Genomic DNA, 18,412 nt, shown 5'->3' on the forward strand with positions numbered 1-18,412 from the left:
GATTTGTAACCATGAATCAGCATGCATGTAGATTGTGTGATTAACGTGTAATTTGCAGAAAGGTATAACTGCTTTTACCAAGTCTGCATTAGATGGGGAAGACAACTGCAGGTGCTCTCACCCCCACCACATTCTCTGTCTCTCTCTCTTTTTCCTTTCTCTCTCTCTCTACTTTTAGAATTTTAGCCTGCTGATTTTCATTTAAGCTTTTGCCTTAGTTAAGCCCTTTATGTGCTAACCTATTAAACTGGCAATTTAGTGTATATACACACACACACACACACACACATATATAGGTTACTGGAAGCACCTGGTGATCTCCTCTTTTAGAGCAGCAGGGTCAGGGGGGTAGAACTTCACCCTCAAACACATAGTGAATGGTGGCTGAGCTGTGATGAAAAAGAGAAAGAAATGCAGTTTCTAGATTTTCCTCATGATTTTGGAACCACAGGACTAAAATATTCTCTTTCACAGTCTTGTCCCTGCTTTGGTGCCCCACTACATTTCAGAAAATAACTGGAAAGCTTCGGAAAGTAAAAACAGACTTACATCTTATCTGTTTGGTGATTGGCTTGGTACACTCCAGCCAATGCTGAGAAGTAAAAATCAAAAAGAACTGATTATACTGGGTGCAGAAATGGCTATATAATGAACTACTGATTGTCATGAGAAAAGTTCTCTATACTAACTGATAAGGCTTTGCATTACCTTTGCATATTTATTGCATCATTCTCTGCATGTGTTTCTCTATGAATTCTTTTCAGCAAGTTTGTTGTGAAACATTTTAATGCAACACAAGAGGAGAGGCTGTTATTGCCCTGTGATTACTTTAAAATGCAGAGAACAAAAACAAACAAAAGCTCTCTCTCACTCAAACTTTATTTTTTTCTCTCATTGTTTCATTAGTAATGTTACAAATGTCTATCCAGACAGAAAATTCAGAGAATGCATTCAACTTCAGCTATCAAACACATCTGCACGTGGATAAAGGATATAACCAGATCAGCATAACCACATCAATACAGCAGCTAAAATCCTTAATTCTAATTTAACAGATTGGTCTATTTTTCAGTGATCTCTTCTCTTCACTGGGTATACACCTCATGCTTTCAAATTAGCAGTCCTAAAGCCTTTGACCAAAAAACATAATGATTCATCCTAATTTGCTCTCTTGCCTACTATCTGGCATTTGTCTGACACAATCAGTAGTCCAACAGGTCTTGGACTGACTAATAAACACTGGTCACTGGCTTATCTAATGGATCTTTCTTCAGTATATTCAGAATGCCATGGTACCTTGCAAACTTGTATTATTGTATATTTACATACACAGTACTGTATATATTGTATTTGTTCCTTTCACGGTTTCTTACTTCTAGGAAGTTTTTCTTTTTCTACTGTCACCCTCAGCTTGCTTATTGGGGATTCAATAAGGTTTGTTGTACAAACCAATAAACTTGGTAAACTGAGTATTTATAGGGGCTTCCTTTCAAGTTGTATCTAGCCCTATTCCTCCACTAAAGTTGCTTGTTGTTTGTTAGGTTTGGTTTTGTATTTTGTCTTTTTATGTGTGCAGGAACACTTTTCAAAACTAAATTAAATCCATTTTAGGGTGCTTTAATATGAAATATATTCCTCACAGATTACTAGCTTAGCTGCTGAATAGAGAGTGTGATCTGTGCTCTGAATGTTTAGAGCACAGCTGTGTGCTTTGGATACTTTGATCCTATCCTGTTGTAGCGGTGCACTTTAAAAAAAATGGTTCATCAGAGCTACCTAAAAATTGCTTCATGTGGTAACAAGTAAATTAATTAGTTTGATTTAACCTAAATAAATACTTTGAATGAACATTTTTTTTTCAAAGTCATTTTTTTACCACATGAAGTAATTTTTTTAGGTAGATCTGACGAGCCAATTTTACAGTGTGAGATAGCACTCTATTTAATTCCATAGGGAGAGACCTGATATCCTTGCAGAACTCACTACTGCTCTTTATTACTTGAAATAATTGCAGATTCTGTCATCTTTTCTTCAGGTCTAACCACTGTGACTCACCCTCTGTTTGTCTGGATCAACATATCTGATGCCAAAGTAGTCTTTCTCCAGCAGGCTTAGATGATGGCATATCTGCTCAAAAAGCCACTGTCCCTTTGCATCACTCTGTAACATAAACACAAGGGGGTTAATGTGACATTAGTATTTTAAATTTTATCAAATCTTAGCTTCACTACATAACTACTGTGTAGTGGTGATGCTATGATTCTGAGGTGGGGCCATAATGGGCCACAGTTGCTATTCAAGGGCCAATTAAATATTTTCAAATACACAGTGCTCCATATTTATCTCATTATATCTGTAGAGACATTTGTGATAAAGAGAACATTTTATTAAGCATTAACCACACAGCTGGTATATCTCATATATTCAATATATTTCATATATTATTCAGTGCATTTTACTGTCAATTGCAGACATGGTAAAATATCTAATGTGCCTAATTTCACAAGTACCATATTTTAAATCAGTCAGTGACATGCTTGGAGGTGGTGATTAACATAAGAGGGGTATTTCAATGTTTTCACTGGGGCCAGTGCCCCTGTGGCATCACCCCAGGATATGCTCCTACTAATGTGGTTGTTAAAATGCCAGCCTTTGGCACTTCAGAAAATGATTTTTTCCCAACATATATGAAGTACAATCTCCTCAAAATACTTTTTATGTTAGAGAAAGTGGTAGGTTTACATCAGCATAGCTGCTTGGTGCAGTTTTTGGACACAGAAATTCTCACTAATTCTCTCAAACCACTCTTTGTTTATATCTTAACACATGAATTTTGTTGAAATTTACAAATATAAAAAGAATTACCTTTTAAATTCTAAAGTTGAGAATTTTATGGAATTTAGACAGAAATTAGTTTTCATGGAAACTGTCCTCAGACAGTTCAAAAGTAAAAGGCACACACACAACTGTAGCAAAGTTTTCATGATCTGCCTCCTTTATTAAATATTCAAAATAGTTTCTTATCCCCATCAGAAATGACATCAATAAATGGTGTCTTCATTGAAAAAGGAAATGTAGCCAAATGAAATATGGAAATGTAGATGTAGCTAGGAGTAGAGGTATGTATGTGTGAAATATAAACAGTTTCATATGGTTTCATGGTTAAAAAAATTAGACAGATAGATAATTGCACAAACTTAAATATATTAGGCAGAAATAAAATATAAATAAAAATAGACATAAATTAGGCATTAATAAAAAATAAACAAAAAGTGTGAGAAAATGGAATAAAAGTATATCTATTTGCATATTTACATAACATATAAGACAGGTTTGTTGTATTTGCACAGTGCACAGTGAGAGTGTCATTACAGTAGCGGTTATGATATATTGCAGTGTGTATTAATAAGAGAGATGAGTGATGTGGTTCAGCACAGTTCAGGCAGCAGGAGATCAGTACCGTCTCTGCAGTAAGGAGACTCGTTACAGAACCATATAGCAGTGGGTAAGAAAGATCTTACAAGGTGCTCTTTAACACAGCACAGCTGCCACTTAATGTGCTTCTCTGTTTCCAGTGATGGCTAACAGGTTGTTGAGAGCCCTTTGTTCTGCCACAACCTCCAAAGAGTCCAGCTTGACTCCTACAACAGAGCCAGCCTTCCTAATAAGTTTGTTTAATTTGTTCAGAGCACTTTTGTTAATGCTGCTGCCTCAGCACACAACAGCATAGAATAAAGCACTTGCTACAACAGACTGGTAGAATGTCCATATGAACTTTGTGCACACACCAAAAGACCTCAGCCTCCCCAGGAAGTACATGGGGCTTTGGAGTGTACACAGAGTGTTACAGTTCTAATCCACTTTGTAGTCCAAGTGCACACCCAAATACTTGAATGTCCCCACGACCTCCACATCTACTCCATCAATGGCATAATGACTGATGACAAGGCAGGTTTGGACTTCCTAAAGTGAGGTGTACAGGCTGAACAGAAATGGGGCTAATATAGTCCCTTGACTTAACACTGCATACCACTTTTTCTGAGACAGAGTCTTCTTGGCAGAAGACTCTGCATATACTTAGGTCATCCAGTAAGATAGTCCATTATCAATGAGATGATAGATTCATCCACCGTCATCAGCTAAAGCTTAGCTCCTCTAACAGTACCGGCTGTATGGTGTAAAATGCGCTGAATAAGTCAAAGAACATGTGTAGCACGGCATGTGCTATCCCAGGCTCAAGGAGGACGCTGGAGGCAGTGTTCAGTGTCGCAGCAGCCCTATTTTTATTTCACCCACACAAAATAAACAAACTCCAAACAACCTAAACTATGTTGGCCACTTTTCAGTGGCTTCAGTCAGTTAGCCTTTTCAGCTCTCCTACAGTCTTTCGCAGTTGCTGCTGCTCGTCCCTCTCTCTTGCTCTGTTCCCTCTCAGCTTTTTTAAAAGCTACTGAAAAATTTGTAGTTAGCTACTTTGTAGCTACTTTCCCAAAATGGGGTAGCTAGCTACAATTTAGATACTTTTCCAGAAAAGGTAGCGGATAGTTTTTAGCTACTTTCAAAGCATGATTGTCAGAATGTTTGTGAATCTCCACCTGACACACCAAACAAGCCCAACTGATAGTGTGAACAAGACACTACATTTAATCATGCCCCATAAAGAAATATACAACTGAAAAGCTGCAAAAAGATCACCAAAAAGTAAGTTTAAGTGTAACCAACAATCAAGCTTACACAACCATAGGCATGATATCCTACAAAAATTTAGACTAAGTAAAGGAAAAGTCAATCATTACAGGTTTTCCTAACATAAATCTACAAAAATAAGTGTATACAAACCAAACAACTTTGTACAAAGCATTGTCAACTGTTGAAATAAAGCTGCTCCAATTTAAATGTTTCAGCAAGATGTGTACAGACATGACATTCAGAGTCTTTTGTTAAACTTCAGTAACATTGTAGCCTCAAAACCCTCATCAGTCACCCTGACTCTGTTTGGAGTGAGATTCAGGCCTGAATAATCTCTCCAGTGCTGCAGAGCAGCTCCACAGCAGAACTAGCTCTTTTGCTGTAAAATCGTTATAACACACAGTTCTAACAGAGTTTTTCACATTAAAGTCATAAACGCTGGAGTTAACGCATGACTGCTAATTCACCAACCTTTATCGCTGAAGACTGACGCACAAACTGCTGGACACACAGCAATGCAGACAACGAAATGGCAAAGAGAAAGATTTAAGACAAACATCGATAATTTGGAGATGAACTGACTTATTTGCATTTATAATCACTCAGCTGGTTTCCTGATACGTCTGCAACAACTCGCAAAGCTGAAGTCAGCTTCTCATTCACCAGCTTCTTGTTCGAAATTTTCCTTTCCACCTTAAATGGCGCAGCAGTACAATCTGGCGCCTCAAGCACCATTTAAGGTGGAACGGGACAATTCAAACGAGAAGCAGGAGAATGAGAAGCGACTTCAGCCTCGTAAAAAGTCGAACATTGAGAGACATTTTACAAGAAACTCTCGGAAAAGTTTCCTGAGATACGTAAGTTTGTGTTTTTGTTTATATTATGTTTTTTAGCCTACACTAAGATATTAGCACATACTGAGGCATATTTACAGCCAAGATAAAAATAGACATAAAATGCTGTGGCTCCCAAGGACTTTCTCACTGTCTCTGAATCATGAGCTTGTACTGTGAACTGAGGTAAACCAGGTTATGGTCTGAATGGCCCAGTGGGGGGGGGGAGCTGTAGATTTATATGCCTCTTTAACACTGGCAACAGGTCCAGTGTCTTGTTCTCTCTCGTCTTGCAGTCCACAAACTGGCTGAAAATGGGCAGACATGATGAGAGGGAAACATGGCTGAAGTCTCCAGACACTTCAATGAATGCACTAGGGATCAGGGGCTGGATTCACAAAAACTTTCTAAGGAAAAAACTTACAAAGGTTCTTAAGACAAACACTAAGAAGTTCATAATGTTCTTAAATGCAATTCTCAAAAAAAAAAAAAACCTAAGAAGTTTTCAAATATTCTCTTAAGATAATCTTAATTATTTTCCTTAGAAAATCTTCATTTTTTTTATGTAGGCTGCAATTTTACCCTATACCATATATGACGTGAGATTTGAACTTGTATTGTTATTTTTGTTATTAGGTTTAATCTGCTCAGAGGAGCAAAATGGGGCAAACAAATGGGGTAAAAAAAAAATGGTGAACAAGATCTATAGGGGATGAAGCAAGATGAAGATGGGCAGGAGCAGACAAATTGATGAATTTACATGCTGACCTTGCCAACTCTTAAAGCCTAAGATGAGTGTGAGTCTGTTGTAATGTTAAAAACATAATATTTTCAAAAATATTACTTATCCTTAGAATTATTCTTAAGAAAACAGTTTAAAAAATTTAGAGAATTCTTAAGTTATTTGAAGAATAACAATTTTTCATTTCTTTTAAGAATGAAGTTGGTGACGTCACACGCTGCGTCTGCATTAGCTGAAGGTGGAATGTACAGAGCACACAGGATGATGTGGGAAAACTCATGCAGCAGATGGGCGCAGAGCTACAACACAGTTCAATGTCTGGCTTACAGAATACTTCTTTAACTGTGATGTGACCAGGATTACACCATCTGTTATTTATGAACAAAGCCAGCCCACCTCCTTTCTTCTTACGAGTTTGTTTGTGGTCTCTGTCCGCCTTCGCAGAAGTAAAACCATTCAGATGACCATGAGAGTCTGGTATGCACGGGCTCAGCCATAACTCTGTGAAACACAAAATGCTGCATTCCTGGTATTCCCATTGTGTCCATGTTAGAGTAGGACAGTTCGTCCATTTTATTAGCCAGTGACCGTATGTTCCACATAATTATTGCAGGAACATTAGGGCCCAATCCCATTTCACCCTTTGCCCCTACCACTTAGCCCTCCGTTTTGTGTGTTCAAGCCTAGGAGTAGGGTGTCCTAATTTTTGTTGAGTTAAAGGGATAGAGCAAAGTGTTAGGGCTAAATGGCCCTACAAATGGAGGTTTTCAGAGGCACACTCCAAATGGGGTGTTATGAGAAAAAAGAAAAACTGGCAAGATGGCTGCGGAAGCAACCAAAGAAACCCACAAATGTAAGTATTTTGTCTGTTAAAAATTACGATAACCATTGTATTATCTTAGTTTAGTGTCGTTTGAACGTATTATGAATCTTTTCTTCATAACAAGCATAAAAAATCGCTAGCAGTACGCCAATGTCTCGGTAGCTAGCTAGCTAAATATCCAAATTCCACCTTAAATGGTGCAGCAGTTACATTCTGCTGCCTTAGACATCAGAACTCCCGAACGATTTAAGATGGAACAGGAGATTTCAAACAAGAAGCTAATAAATAGCTGACTTCAGCTTCATATCACGGAAGAATTAGGGGTGGGCAATAATTAATAATTGTCTCATCCCTCCTCTTTGAAGGCATATGATGCCCTAAATTTAACTAAAGACCAGCAGCAAGGTTGCTGAACTTTACCCTCCTCTGCTAGTAGCCTGTTAATGAAGTAATGTTCTTTTTTATTTGAGGGTTGTTCCATTTTGTAGGAGACGATTTCAACCACTACTCACTGTAGCTTAGTTCCAAGGGGCAAGGTGACGCTCGAAAAACAAGAAGCAGTGTTAAAAATAAGAAATGGGATTGGGCCTTGGTTTATATCTCTGCTGCTGTCAGCAAAGCCACCGGCTTCCTCAGCGCGATAAGCTGACCCCTAGTGTAGACAAAGTAAAGACGTGCAGTGCAGCCATAGTCTGAAAGTTCCATTAAAAAGTGAATAAAAGTTTTTAAAAAGTTGTACAACTTTTCACTATTCACGCCTTGATGTCCACAAAAGAAAAAAAAAAGTAGGCAAAAAGACTATTTACAAAGCAAAAAACGCAGACACGGAGCTACTGGAAAAGGCAGTCACCTTAAGTGGCGCCAGAAGATGCAAAAAAAAGCAAACTCTGGTTGTCATTGCTTTATAACAAAATGATCAAAGCAAAAATGACCCCTCTCTTCACACAAAGTTTTGTTCTATTTTATTCTTTACCTCTGAACAAAAACATTATTTTTTACACTGTTTAAACCAACCTATTTAGTAAGTCAGCTAGCAGTCCATTTACTAAAATCGCAGACACACAGTACAGTACCCAACAGTCAAAAAACAAAAAGGCTCTGGCTAGGTTGAGCTGGGTCCGAGGGCAAATTTAACTAGAAAGGGAAAATTTGTAAACGAACTTTAAGTTGGCTTAAAAAAGCCAGCTAATTACGTTAAAACATTAAAATGGTGGAAGACTGTAGCGGTTGCTACAGTATCCATGGTGGAAGGTAATGTGTTGCTAGGTGCTACTTTATACCGCTACTTTAAACCACTGCCACCTTAAATTCAGTGCTATATTAAATGCAGTTCCACCTTAAATTCACTGCTACCTTAAATACAGGTCCACCTTAAATTCAGTGCCACCTTAAATGCAGTTCCACCTTAAATTCAGTGCCACCTTAAATTCTGAGCCATCTTAAATTTAGTGCCACCTTAAATGCAGCTCTGTTAAATTCAATGCCACCTTAAATTTAGTGCCACCTTAAATTAAGTTCCTTAAATGCTGTGCCACCTTACAGTTATTTTTTTTTTTTAATTGCTTACATGATAAATTTAGAAATAACACACAGTTAGTGAAACCTGACACTAAATGAGCAAAACTTAGCCCAGACATTTCTCCGGATTCCTTGAATCTTTTAATTAACATAGGTGCATGGAACCCTATTGCTTTTGCTAGGATTTTTTGTTCTTCTTTTTCTGCCCTAAAACTGTTTGGAAAGCAGATATTGTAAGGCATCCAAACACCAAAATTGGAGGGTAGGTGTATTCAAGATATCCACAGAATATTGGTCTAAATGTTCGCAGGAGGGTGGAGAAATATGTAAAAATTTGCGTATTTTTAAGCAATATGGCCACCACATGTCAATTACACCCTGGATTGAGCTAATATCACAGATCGGGTGTGCATTGACCAATTTTCATGAAACTGAAGAGTCTTATACCCAACATGATTTTGAGGAAGCTCACCAAGACTGAAATCAATTTTTCAATAGGGGGGACTAAAATATCCAAAAACTGTTTCTCAGCAACCTCTTGTCTGATTAAGCTGAAACTTTGCATGCTGCATCTTTGGGCTACTTTATAACTGAGGGTTATAGACAACTCAGTTGTTAGAAAAATATGTCTGCCATCATAGCCAGAAAGTTTCAACAGGCATTTGGAAGGCTTAGCATTGGCAAATCATCATGAAAAACGAATGCTGCATCCACACAGGCAATCCCTAATAGCCAATCAAGTTTGACCCCAATCTGGCATGAGGTGGCGATATTCTACAAAAGCGAGGTTAATTTTATCTTGGATAAAAATAAATCACTTCACATCATGCCCTACACTGAAACTAACATTTGATCCTACCCATCAAATTACTTAAGTTGCTGATGACATCACGGTGCTCGGCCTCCTTACAAACAATGATGAGTCTGCATATAGGAAGGAGGTACAATATCTGGCAGTTTGATGTCATGACCACAATTTAAGCCTGAACATCAGGAAAACTAAGGAGATTGTTATGGACTTTAGGAGATCAGAGTCAGCACACGGGGGTGTTGTGAATGTTCTTTTATACATTGACTATTCTATTTTACAGCCACTAGATGGTGCTGCTAAGGTTAGACAAATGTGTTCCTTAATTCTGATTTTCTAGTTAAGTCACATGATGAGGGTTAGAGGTCAGTGCAGCCATCTTGGATTTGAGCTGTGCGTGATGAAGCAGGTGTAATTTCATCTCTGTCCATCCTCATGTTTTGTGCCTTAGACATCACTGTTTGTGAGTAAAACTTTGTGCATTATGTTTTAAGATGCTGATGAGTAGAATATTACTTACATTTTCTTGAGCTGTTAGTAATGTTAGATGCCTTTCTATATTACATACTGTATGGATACAAAGCATGTTGCTTTACAAATATCTCAGTGGTCTATTTTGTAAGCATACTGATGTCTTCCAAAACTGAAGATATGTAATGTTTGTTTGCAGTTTCACAAAAAAGATTGGGAATCTGGATAAAATAAACACTGAAGACACTGAAATGCCTTTGGTCCAGCTCTTTATTCAAACCCAACTGTTTAGCTATCTGTCAAGTTGTGTTACGTTACACGCAATAAGGACAGAATAGGGGCACCAACTTCAAGTTCATCGGCCTGTAATTGATGGAGGAACTGTCCTGGGATACCAACACAGCCTTTGTAATCGGGAAAGCACAACAACGTCTCTTTTTTTGAGGAAACCAAAGAAGGTAAACCTGCCACAGCAGCTGCTGATAAACCTTTATCATGGTGCTATGTTTTTTCAGCTGCACAAAGGCAGAGTAGACAGCCATACAGTGGGTAAGCAACACTGCAGGAAAAATCATTGGATTTATGTTGCCAGACATCAACACCATCTCGACCTCCCACTGCCTGAAATGCTCTCTCGGTATCCTCAAAGACTCATCACACCCCGTTCATCCGTTTTTCTAATTATTACCATCTGGTAGAAGGTTCAGATCCTGCAAAGACTTCCAGATTGGCTAACAGTTTTACACCTCAAGCAATAAGACAACTTAATAGCTGTGCCATGCCCCCCACTACCCCCTCACTGAACATCCCTTTAACATAAGTGTCACTAATTCCATCACAATTTAGGTGCCTTATTAAGTCATTAAATTATTATTTATTATGGATGTCTTTTTATTAACTAATTAATTGTGGAGATACCATGATGCCTTGTTGTTTTATGACAATGACAATAAAGAACTTTGAACTAGCAGGCATGAGCACTACAACGCTTTAGCAGGAGCAGAACAATATCATTGTTCTTAAAACTAGTAGATGGCCAGTAAATCTGTACAAAAACATGGGAGCTGGACAAAAATGTGAAATTTTTGTACATTTATAAAATTCCAAAGTCAAAACACAACATTCAGATTTTAGATTTAGAGCATTTAGTATTGCTGTTTTACTACTTAAAATGGGTAAAAGTTGATCCAAATAGTATGCGAGGGTTACTTAATGCTAACACTTTGGTTTTGTGTCTGTATGTTACCCGTACGGCATAAATACATAAAGCTTTTGTTTTCTCTGTATGTGAACCCATTCCACAAAGATACTGTGTAATCTTGAAGCGTCCCCTTTTGAGTCTTGCTTCCTTTCAATGACCCTTCCTCATGCTCTTATGGAGTTTTTCTTTGCCACTGCTATCCTCAGATTGCTTAGTAGAGCTTGAACCCTGATTATTGTAAAGCTGTTTTGTGAAAACATCCATTGTAAAAAGCACTGTACAATGAATTGGACTGAACTGAATTGAAGCTGAATAATGCAACTGTAGTAAAATAAGCCACACTCCTACATCCTACTGGGGATTTTTCAAAGCTCTGATCAATGACTTTTCATGGAGCACACCATATTGCTGAAGACAGGAAACTTGATTCTTGATTCGCAAATTGGGTTACATAGTTTATCATGATGTTCCATATTCACATACCGCAAAATGAGGACTTTTGCATGGATATCTAGACAAATAAGCATTGCTTGGAGTTACCGAAAAGATCTCATCATTAATAAGCACTGCATTTTGTGACAAATTCATTTATTATTTTTATTTTTTTTCTGTCCTCTAGGATCATGTGTTGATTAAATGTGACTGAAGAGAGAGGCGGCTCCAATGAAGCAGGAAGCAATGTGGTCCCTAAAGTTATTTAACCAAACAATTACACAGTGAGTTGAGCTTATTTGAGCTTGCCCTTCGATTTGAACTGCAAGGACTGTGGTGGAGAATAAATGAAAACAGTAACAGTATAACAGGTAATTTGACCAAATTCGTGCTCAATTATAACTAGAGGAAAAGCAATGCTTATGGCGTAAACACTGGGTATAAGTAAATGAGCTGGTGACTTGGGTACAACAGAAAGAGCAATATATGTGTGTATCATATAGTAGGATTGTGCCAAGCAAGGGAACATATCTACCTGGATATGCTTGACTGGCACTCACTGGCTTGACTCACATAACACACACTCACACACAAATTATAAGTAGTTTAACCTGCTGAGTGTCCTTAACATATCATAGGCCCCAGCCCAAAGAGCAACACTATATACATAGCTGTATCTTGCTTTACATTAAATTCAAATATTCCTATTGCATACTATGGCAAAAACCCAGTCAGATTAAAAAAACTGAAACATTCTTTCTGAACAGATCCAAATAAGAGTTGATCTGCACACGAGTGTTTGACAAGTTTAGGGTGTGCAAACTTAAATCTGAGGCTACTGGTCCAATGACATTTCATGCATACAAGTCAGCAGTCTTTCAAAAGAGAGGGGCCATATTTCACTAATAAGCATTTTGTCTCTATCAGAACCCCTCTGACCAATCAATAATGAGAATAGAAAAGGACTGTGGACAGAGGAGAAGACAGGAGAAGAAAGAAGAGGAGGAGAAAAAGGGGAGACCTGCTATGTATTAATGACGTTTCATTGTGTGTGTGTGTGTGTGTGTGTGTGCAGGAGCAGATGGAGACTAATGGAATCGTTCTGTTGCTGTGGAGACCACAGCATCACATAGAATTATAAGGATGATGGAATGTCATGGTTGAAGACTGACATTCCCAAAAACATTACATAAATGACCTTGCCCACAAGCACACTCACTGAGGTACATCCTGAAAGTGTTCCGTACATTGTTTTGCCCTAAAATTCCAGGTCCATCACCTTTTGAAGAAGTATATGTAATTCAACTTAAGTAAATGAAGGTTTTTTGATTGTTTGTTTCAGGTGTGTTTAAGGATCCTAGGACACACAGTATGACAAAAGTTTGTCAGGTCTGGCCTGTCAATACCTCGAAACTATCAAAAAGGTCTGTAGACAAATACTTGATTTGCAAGATAGAGAGTTAGATCACCACACTTTTATGTAAAATTACACGCTTTATTGAGTCTCAGCAAGTTTGCTTTTCTCAAGCAGGAAAATCTGCATGCCTCTCTGATCTAAACCAAGGGAGCAAGAATCAAAATTCAGGGAATGTGTTTAAGAAATACATGGCAAAAACAACTTCTAACTTTGTCATGTCCATTAATAAAGGGATGAATGGATGTAAAAAGAAAAGCTTTAATCTTCAGACCAAATCCATAACAACACTATGTGTTAAAGTGGGTTGCAATTATCACATTTAGATAGTAAAAGAGTTAGACTGTGAATTAACTGAAGACTCTTACTGCTGGAAGCATAGCAACTAAAACAATAATGAGAGCTTCCCAGTTCAATAGCAGAAAGTATGCAAAGCAGAACAACCACTTACTAAAGAGATTTCCCTTTCCTAACCTTGTGTGTGATGCATGAGGCTGAATGTATGCTTACCTTTAAGTACACGGTTCGGGCAAGTCTGGCTGTATCCCGAGCAATGGGCTGAAGGTATTAAACACAGCGTCCATACGAGTATTGTCTTCTTGTATGTGTTACCAAAATATCTAAACGGTATCTTAATGTTGCAGACAAAAAGCAACGTCCACATTTGGCAGGGTGGCGAATCATCGTATACGGCACATGCACAAACAATTTTCACCTTCAGTGCGCAACAGCAGCAGCACAGGAAACACGTGTGTCTGCGACAACGGTAACCACCATGTCATGAAAACATGTTAAAACTGACCTGAACCGTGCAGGTGTATTCTGTGTCGTCTAGAAGCCGGACAGTGCAGTTGAATTCTCTGTCCAGACTCCGAACCCTGCCGCTCATCAGTCGACTGAACATCATGCCCAGTCAGTGGTTCCGAAACCTAGGCATTAAGCTAAGCCCAACATGTCAGTGATAACATATCAATGTTCTCTCACACCTGCTTATCAGAAAATGTCTGTCTTGTCTGACTTGTCGTAGTCATCTTCTGGATTGTTACGTGTGCCTCTGCCAGTAGTGATTTGATGTCAACGCGGAGAAAGCACAGCGCTCTACACAGGGCACTCAGACACAGCAGTCTATTCATATTTATTAATCTCGTTCATGCGGAAGGCTAAGGCTCATTTATTCGTAAGCTCTGAAAGTTGATAGCTACAAGCCGTTGTTTATATTTGCAAATCCTGACTGACCTGTGTTCAACCATATATGACCAATTTATCATCGTAATATTTATTAACAACTAATATTGTAATTCATTACGGCCTGCACGAGACAGCATTGTTCGTGAGCATTCAGCATGATACTCCAAAAAAAATAAATAAATAAATACAGGTCATCAGTGTTCATCTGATTGTTTACAACATGTTTGTTGTCGAAATAAGGCTCTTGGTGCTGCAGGGCCTTCCATGATTTCATGCACTAGCATGTATGCCTCATCTAGTTACATTTTAAAAGCAAGAGAGGGACACTTTTTGGGGAATGCGTCATGGGACTCTGATTAAAAAAAAAAACAAAAAAAACTAAATTTTTGTATTTTGAGTCTTTGTGAGTTGTTACAAGCCTTCTAAAGCTAAATGTGTTAAAACTGTACTGAATATAGCTTTTTATTAGGATATTACATAGAAAAAGTAAAACAAAAGAAAATAAATACTTTCATATTTCTTTCATTACTAGTGCAGCACAATTCTACACAGAATAACAAAACATTCATATGTGTCTGTTACAATAATGAAGGTAATTGGCTTAATAAGTGTAAAATCAAGCACCTTTCGGTGGACTTCTGCACATTTATTACACTCTGGCAAAGCTGAGGCTCAGTCTGCTCTCTATATTCCAAACCAACTTTAATTCTGACTGACTTTCAGCTCCTTTATGCTGCATTTCCCCTAACTGTTGTGATTTAGGATTCATTTTGCTTAAAGTGATAAAATGTTAGAATTTTAAGAATTAGGAGTGTAAGTAACTTAGAGAAGTATGCAACTACTAACACTATCACACTACACAGAGGCATCAATAAGGTAGGCTACCATTGGTAGTATAATGTAGACCCCTATATACATACATGATTAAGCTTGTTGTGAAATATCCTGGATTACAAGCTTTGATAACTGTTTCGTGCCATGGGGCCATGACATGCTAGCTTGTAAAAGTGTCTAAAATAGTCAAAATATATCAGAATGCCATTAAAAGATGTCCCACTTTTCCTAACATGTTCAGAAAAAGATGACAACTACAACTTTGTCAAATAATAAAATATTATTTTGTAACTATATAGTTACCATTTTTTTTCAACAAGAGAAGGTTTTTGTGCATTTGATTCTTTCTTTTGATGCATCCTGTGTATGTATATCAGTGTATAAGAAAAATATATTGTGATTTGTTGGTCCACTAACCATGTGATTGATGGAATAAGATATATTATGATAATGCCAAAAACAATGCTGCCAGATTAATGGAAACAAAAGCTGAATGACAAGTACCCTTGTGGTAATTATTCATGACAATTCAATTTAATTAGATCCAGTCACAGAACAATGAAGCTTATTCTGAACTTTCTCTAATAATTTCAAAACAGAGTAGGGTCACATTATCTATAATGCAGTGCTTTTCAGCTTTGGGTCAATGGCTTAAATGAAAACAATATTTTGTTTTTAATCAGCAACCATGAAGTAGGAAGGCAGCAAGACTGACAATTCCACTAGAACATAATCAATAAACCAAGAAGATAGTGGATTTAACAAAAAAAATCATACAAAATTTCATTCAAATAATAGTTTAATGGAATTTGGCATATCTAATTAAATTATGCTACACTAACAGGTTAACAACAGTTTAGCCTAAAATGAATCCCCTATTTGTAACAGATATTTTAAGAATTGTGTTCAATATCCAAAAAATCCTGAGAACTGCACCTTAATTTCACTTTTCTGAATATGTAACATGCCTAAGCAATATGACAAATATGTGAAACACAGTAAAATATGGATAAAGACAAATGACATGACAATGTTGATAACTAAAGTACTCTTGGCTTACAATGCATAACATCAAAAAGCTTTGAAAAGTTAAAAAAAAAAGGATAATGGGAAAAAGGGTAAAGAATGATCCAACCAGCTTACACTAAAATGCAACATTCTCAGTACTCAACAAATATTTTATTGATAGATAATTAATTTGCACCAAAAGATGATTCTAGTGGACACTTGTTTTTTTTTAAGCCCAATAGTGAAAAAAAAAAACCAAGTGGTGGGGTGTGCGTGCTATTAACAATGGTAGTATAATAATATAATACAATATAATATAATATAAAACGCATTATAACTAACAGAAGCAGCTTCCATTAAAAAGGGGAAAGACTTAGTCAAGTGGTTGTAATGTGGTGTAATAGTGGGAAGGCAACTAAAAAGGGTCTATGTGCTGGTGGCTACATTGGTTTTCCTCTCACTGAAGAAGCTCTTGAGCATGAGAACTTGGCCAAGGCTGACCAAAAATAAAATGATAGTCTCTCCAATGGACCAGTACGACACACGCTCATTCAGGTCCTCTGCCCTAATGCGGTCCTGAGCTTCTCGAAGACGATACCTTGTCTGAGAGTCTGCCACAATCTTCAAAATCTCATGGATGGACAAACAGGCTGACTCCATCTGTAAAACAAGAAGCAGACTTTATAGAGAAATGTAATTATTTCTTGTGGATTTTATGCAGACATTTTATGATTTTCTAATGAATTATGGACAAGGTTGACCTATTACCCAATTAATTACTGTAAGAATATTCTTTTTTATTCCAGATCATTCTATCAGTTTTCTGTCAGTAACATAAAGGACAAAAAACTAGAGTGCAAAAGTAAACAATAGGGCATCTGAGCAATAAAAACAGCCCAGTGAGTATATGCATTTCCTACCTGTGTGAGCGCTGTTGCTCTGTTCATATCAGGCAATAATGGTATCTCTTCTCCAGCTCTGAAGTCTAAATACACAGTTTTATGAGAGAAGGTGGAGAATTCATTGCTGAAGCAGACTTTGTAAACACCCTTTAGAGTTGTTGTATGAGTGAAGCTGTCATACTGCTTCTTCCGTTCTTCATACAGAACATTATTGACTGGATCCGTCACAAAACAGTCAACGTCATAGTTGCCTCCAGCAATAACCTGCAATGCAAAAGATCCTCTCGTTAACACATTTTTTTTGTTGCATCTTTTACACATCCTTGCAGTAACAACAAACTCATTTCTTGTGCTCACATTGCTAATATCTGTAGAAGTGGTTCATTGCTGCTCTTTATCTTCAGGACCTATGGCCTCACTGAAGCACTACCAGTGTGAATATGCATGGTGTAACAGCAGTAAAAGATAACTGAAACAGTACAAATGGACTAAATTTAGTTTAAAAAAAAATTACACAGCAATTTGACATCTGCAGAATGTATAATTCTATGCTTTTTTCAGACCCCAACTCAGCACATCATTGCAGTTTACTTGCAAGCATCCTCAAGTCCATAGATCCATAACTTGAATCAAACAGAAAACAGACAGCACTGAATAATGTCAAGGTTTCATAAAATGACAACCCCACCATAAAGAAGGGTTCGCATGTTTTGTACAATTCATGTTTAAGATGTGGAAATGACATGCAATCTTTTTTTCCAAGTTTATTAAACATACTAAATTAGACATCAAAGTCTACACTTGGATTAACAAGATCAAGTTATGACAGAGACCTTGTCTTTCAGGTAGTGAATTCTTTTGGATTCTTGTGGCTTCTCTGGTTACTGTGTCTCTGTCTCTTGGCTTTCACTATTTGCACATTTTGCACGTGGCTTTGGATAAGACTCTGCTAAATGAATAAATATACATATTAAACACTACAAAATATCTCACACTGGAGAATATACCAAATACTAGCACATACTTTGTTAAAGATGTCTAAATAATGACTATATAACCCATCAAGCATAAAGCGTCTTACTTGAAAGTCGATATCAAACTTCACTCCTTCTGCTAAGTCCTCGTAGAAACACTGTTTCTTGTTATCAGGTAACTCAAAGGTTAATTCGGTGCCACTAGTCAAAGCTGTGCACAGTATCACAATCAACAACACGACGAGATGCATACTGCTTCAAATGCACAAAAAGAGATTATAGTTTTCAAATAAAATCTGAGGTAGTTGCATGCACTTTGAGAGTCATGTAAAACATACAGATGTGACAACTTACAAGTAATCGTGAATCAAAACTCATACTGACGTGGCATGAGGACGGTCATACTTCCGGGTTATTTGTGGCTGTTTTCAAATTTAAAAAGAACAAAGAACTATAGGCATTTCCACTGAAAAAATAACATAGTTATTTTATTTATATGTTGCTATCTTCTAATTGCGATGGCGCAGTCATTTTATTTCTACCAGCAACTTGGACAACTGAGCTTTTATTTTGGC

General features: G+C 37.3%; 2 protein-coding genes and 1 long non-coding RNA gene across 5 annotated transcripts in view; 1 reads left to right on the forward strand and 2 right to left on the reverse strand.

The window, feature by feature from the left end:
- Positions 1-14,090, reverse strand: part of frmd5 (FERM domain containing 5) — a 35,671-nt gene extending 21,581 nt beyond the window's left edge. The window contains exons 1-4 of one of the 2 annotated variants that reach the window (XM_036587115.1): positions 13,734-14,090; positions 2,056-2,160; positions 550-592; positions 311-389 (exon numbers count right to left, since the gene is read on the reverse strand). In XM_036587115.1, the coding sequence (XP_036443008.1) occupies positions 311-389; positions 550-592; positions 2,056-2,160; positions 13,734-13,838 (332 nt within the window). In that variant the 5' untranslated portion in view covers positions 13,839-14,090. The other variant, XM_036587116.1, reaches the window with a different exon arrangement.
- On the forward strand, positions 9,783-13,476 carry LOC118819366. Its single transcript, XR_005008146.1, has 5 exons — positions 9,783-9,876; positions 10,084-10,342; positions 11,705-11,801; positions 12,593-12,740; positions 12,860-13,476. It is a non-coding gene; the product is annotated as an uncharacterized LOC118819366 (long non-coding RNA).
- A 1,644-nt stretch (positions 14,091-15,734) lies between the features above and the next one.
- On the reverse strand, positions 15,735-18,399 carry tmed3 (transmembrane p24 trafficking protein 3). Of its 2 annotated transcripts, none has more exons than XM_036587429.1 (3): positions 18,192-18,399; positions 16,882-17,127; positions 15,735-16,621 (listed from the first exon to the last, which is right to left on the reverse strand). In XM_036587429.1, the coding sequence occupies exons 1-3, from the start codon at positions 18,213-18,215 to the stop codon at positions 16,388-16,390; spliced, it is 504 nt and encodes a 167-aa protein (XP_036443322.1). In that variant the 5' UTR covers positions 18,216-18,399; the 3' UTR covers positions 15,735-16,387. The 2 variants fall into 2 exon arrangements, with proteins under 2 accessions (XP_036443322.1, XP_036443321.1); XM_036587428.1 differs by lacking the exon at positions 18,192-18,399 and adding an exon at positions 17,945-18,185.
- Between the last annotated feature and the right edge of the window lie 13 nt (positions 18,400-18,412).

This window comes from Colossoma macropomum, unplaced genomic scaffold (genome assembly GCF_904425465.1).
Source record: "Colossoma macropomum unplaced genomic scaffold, Colossoma_macropomum, whole genome shotgun sequence".
Lineage (NCBI taxonomy): Eukaryota > Metazoa > Chordata > Actinopteri > Characiformes > Serrasalmidae > Colossoma > Colossoma macropomum.

Coding starts and splice junctions, on each gene's coding strand:
- tmed3 (XM_036587428.1), bottom strand. CDS start 18,088: ATGCATCTCGTCGTGTTGTTGATTGTGATACTGTGCACAGCTTTGACT. Junction 17,128..17,944: donor AGTTTGATATCGACTTTCAA/GTAAGACGCTTT, acceptor TTTGCATTGCAG/GTTATTGCTGGAGGCAACTA. Junction 16,622..16,881: donor GAGCAACAGCGCTCACACAG/GTAGGAAATGCA, acceptor CTTGTTTTACAG/ATGGAGTCAGCCTGTTTGTC.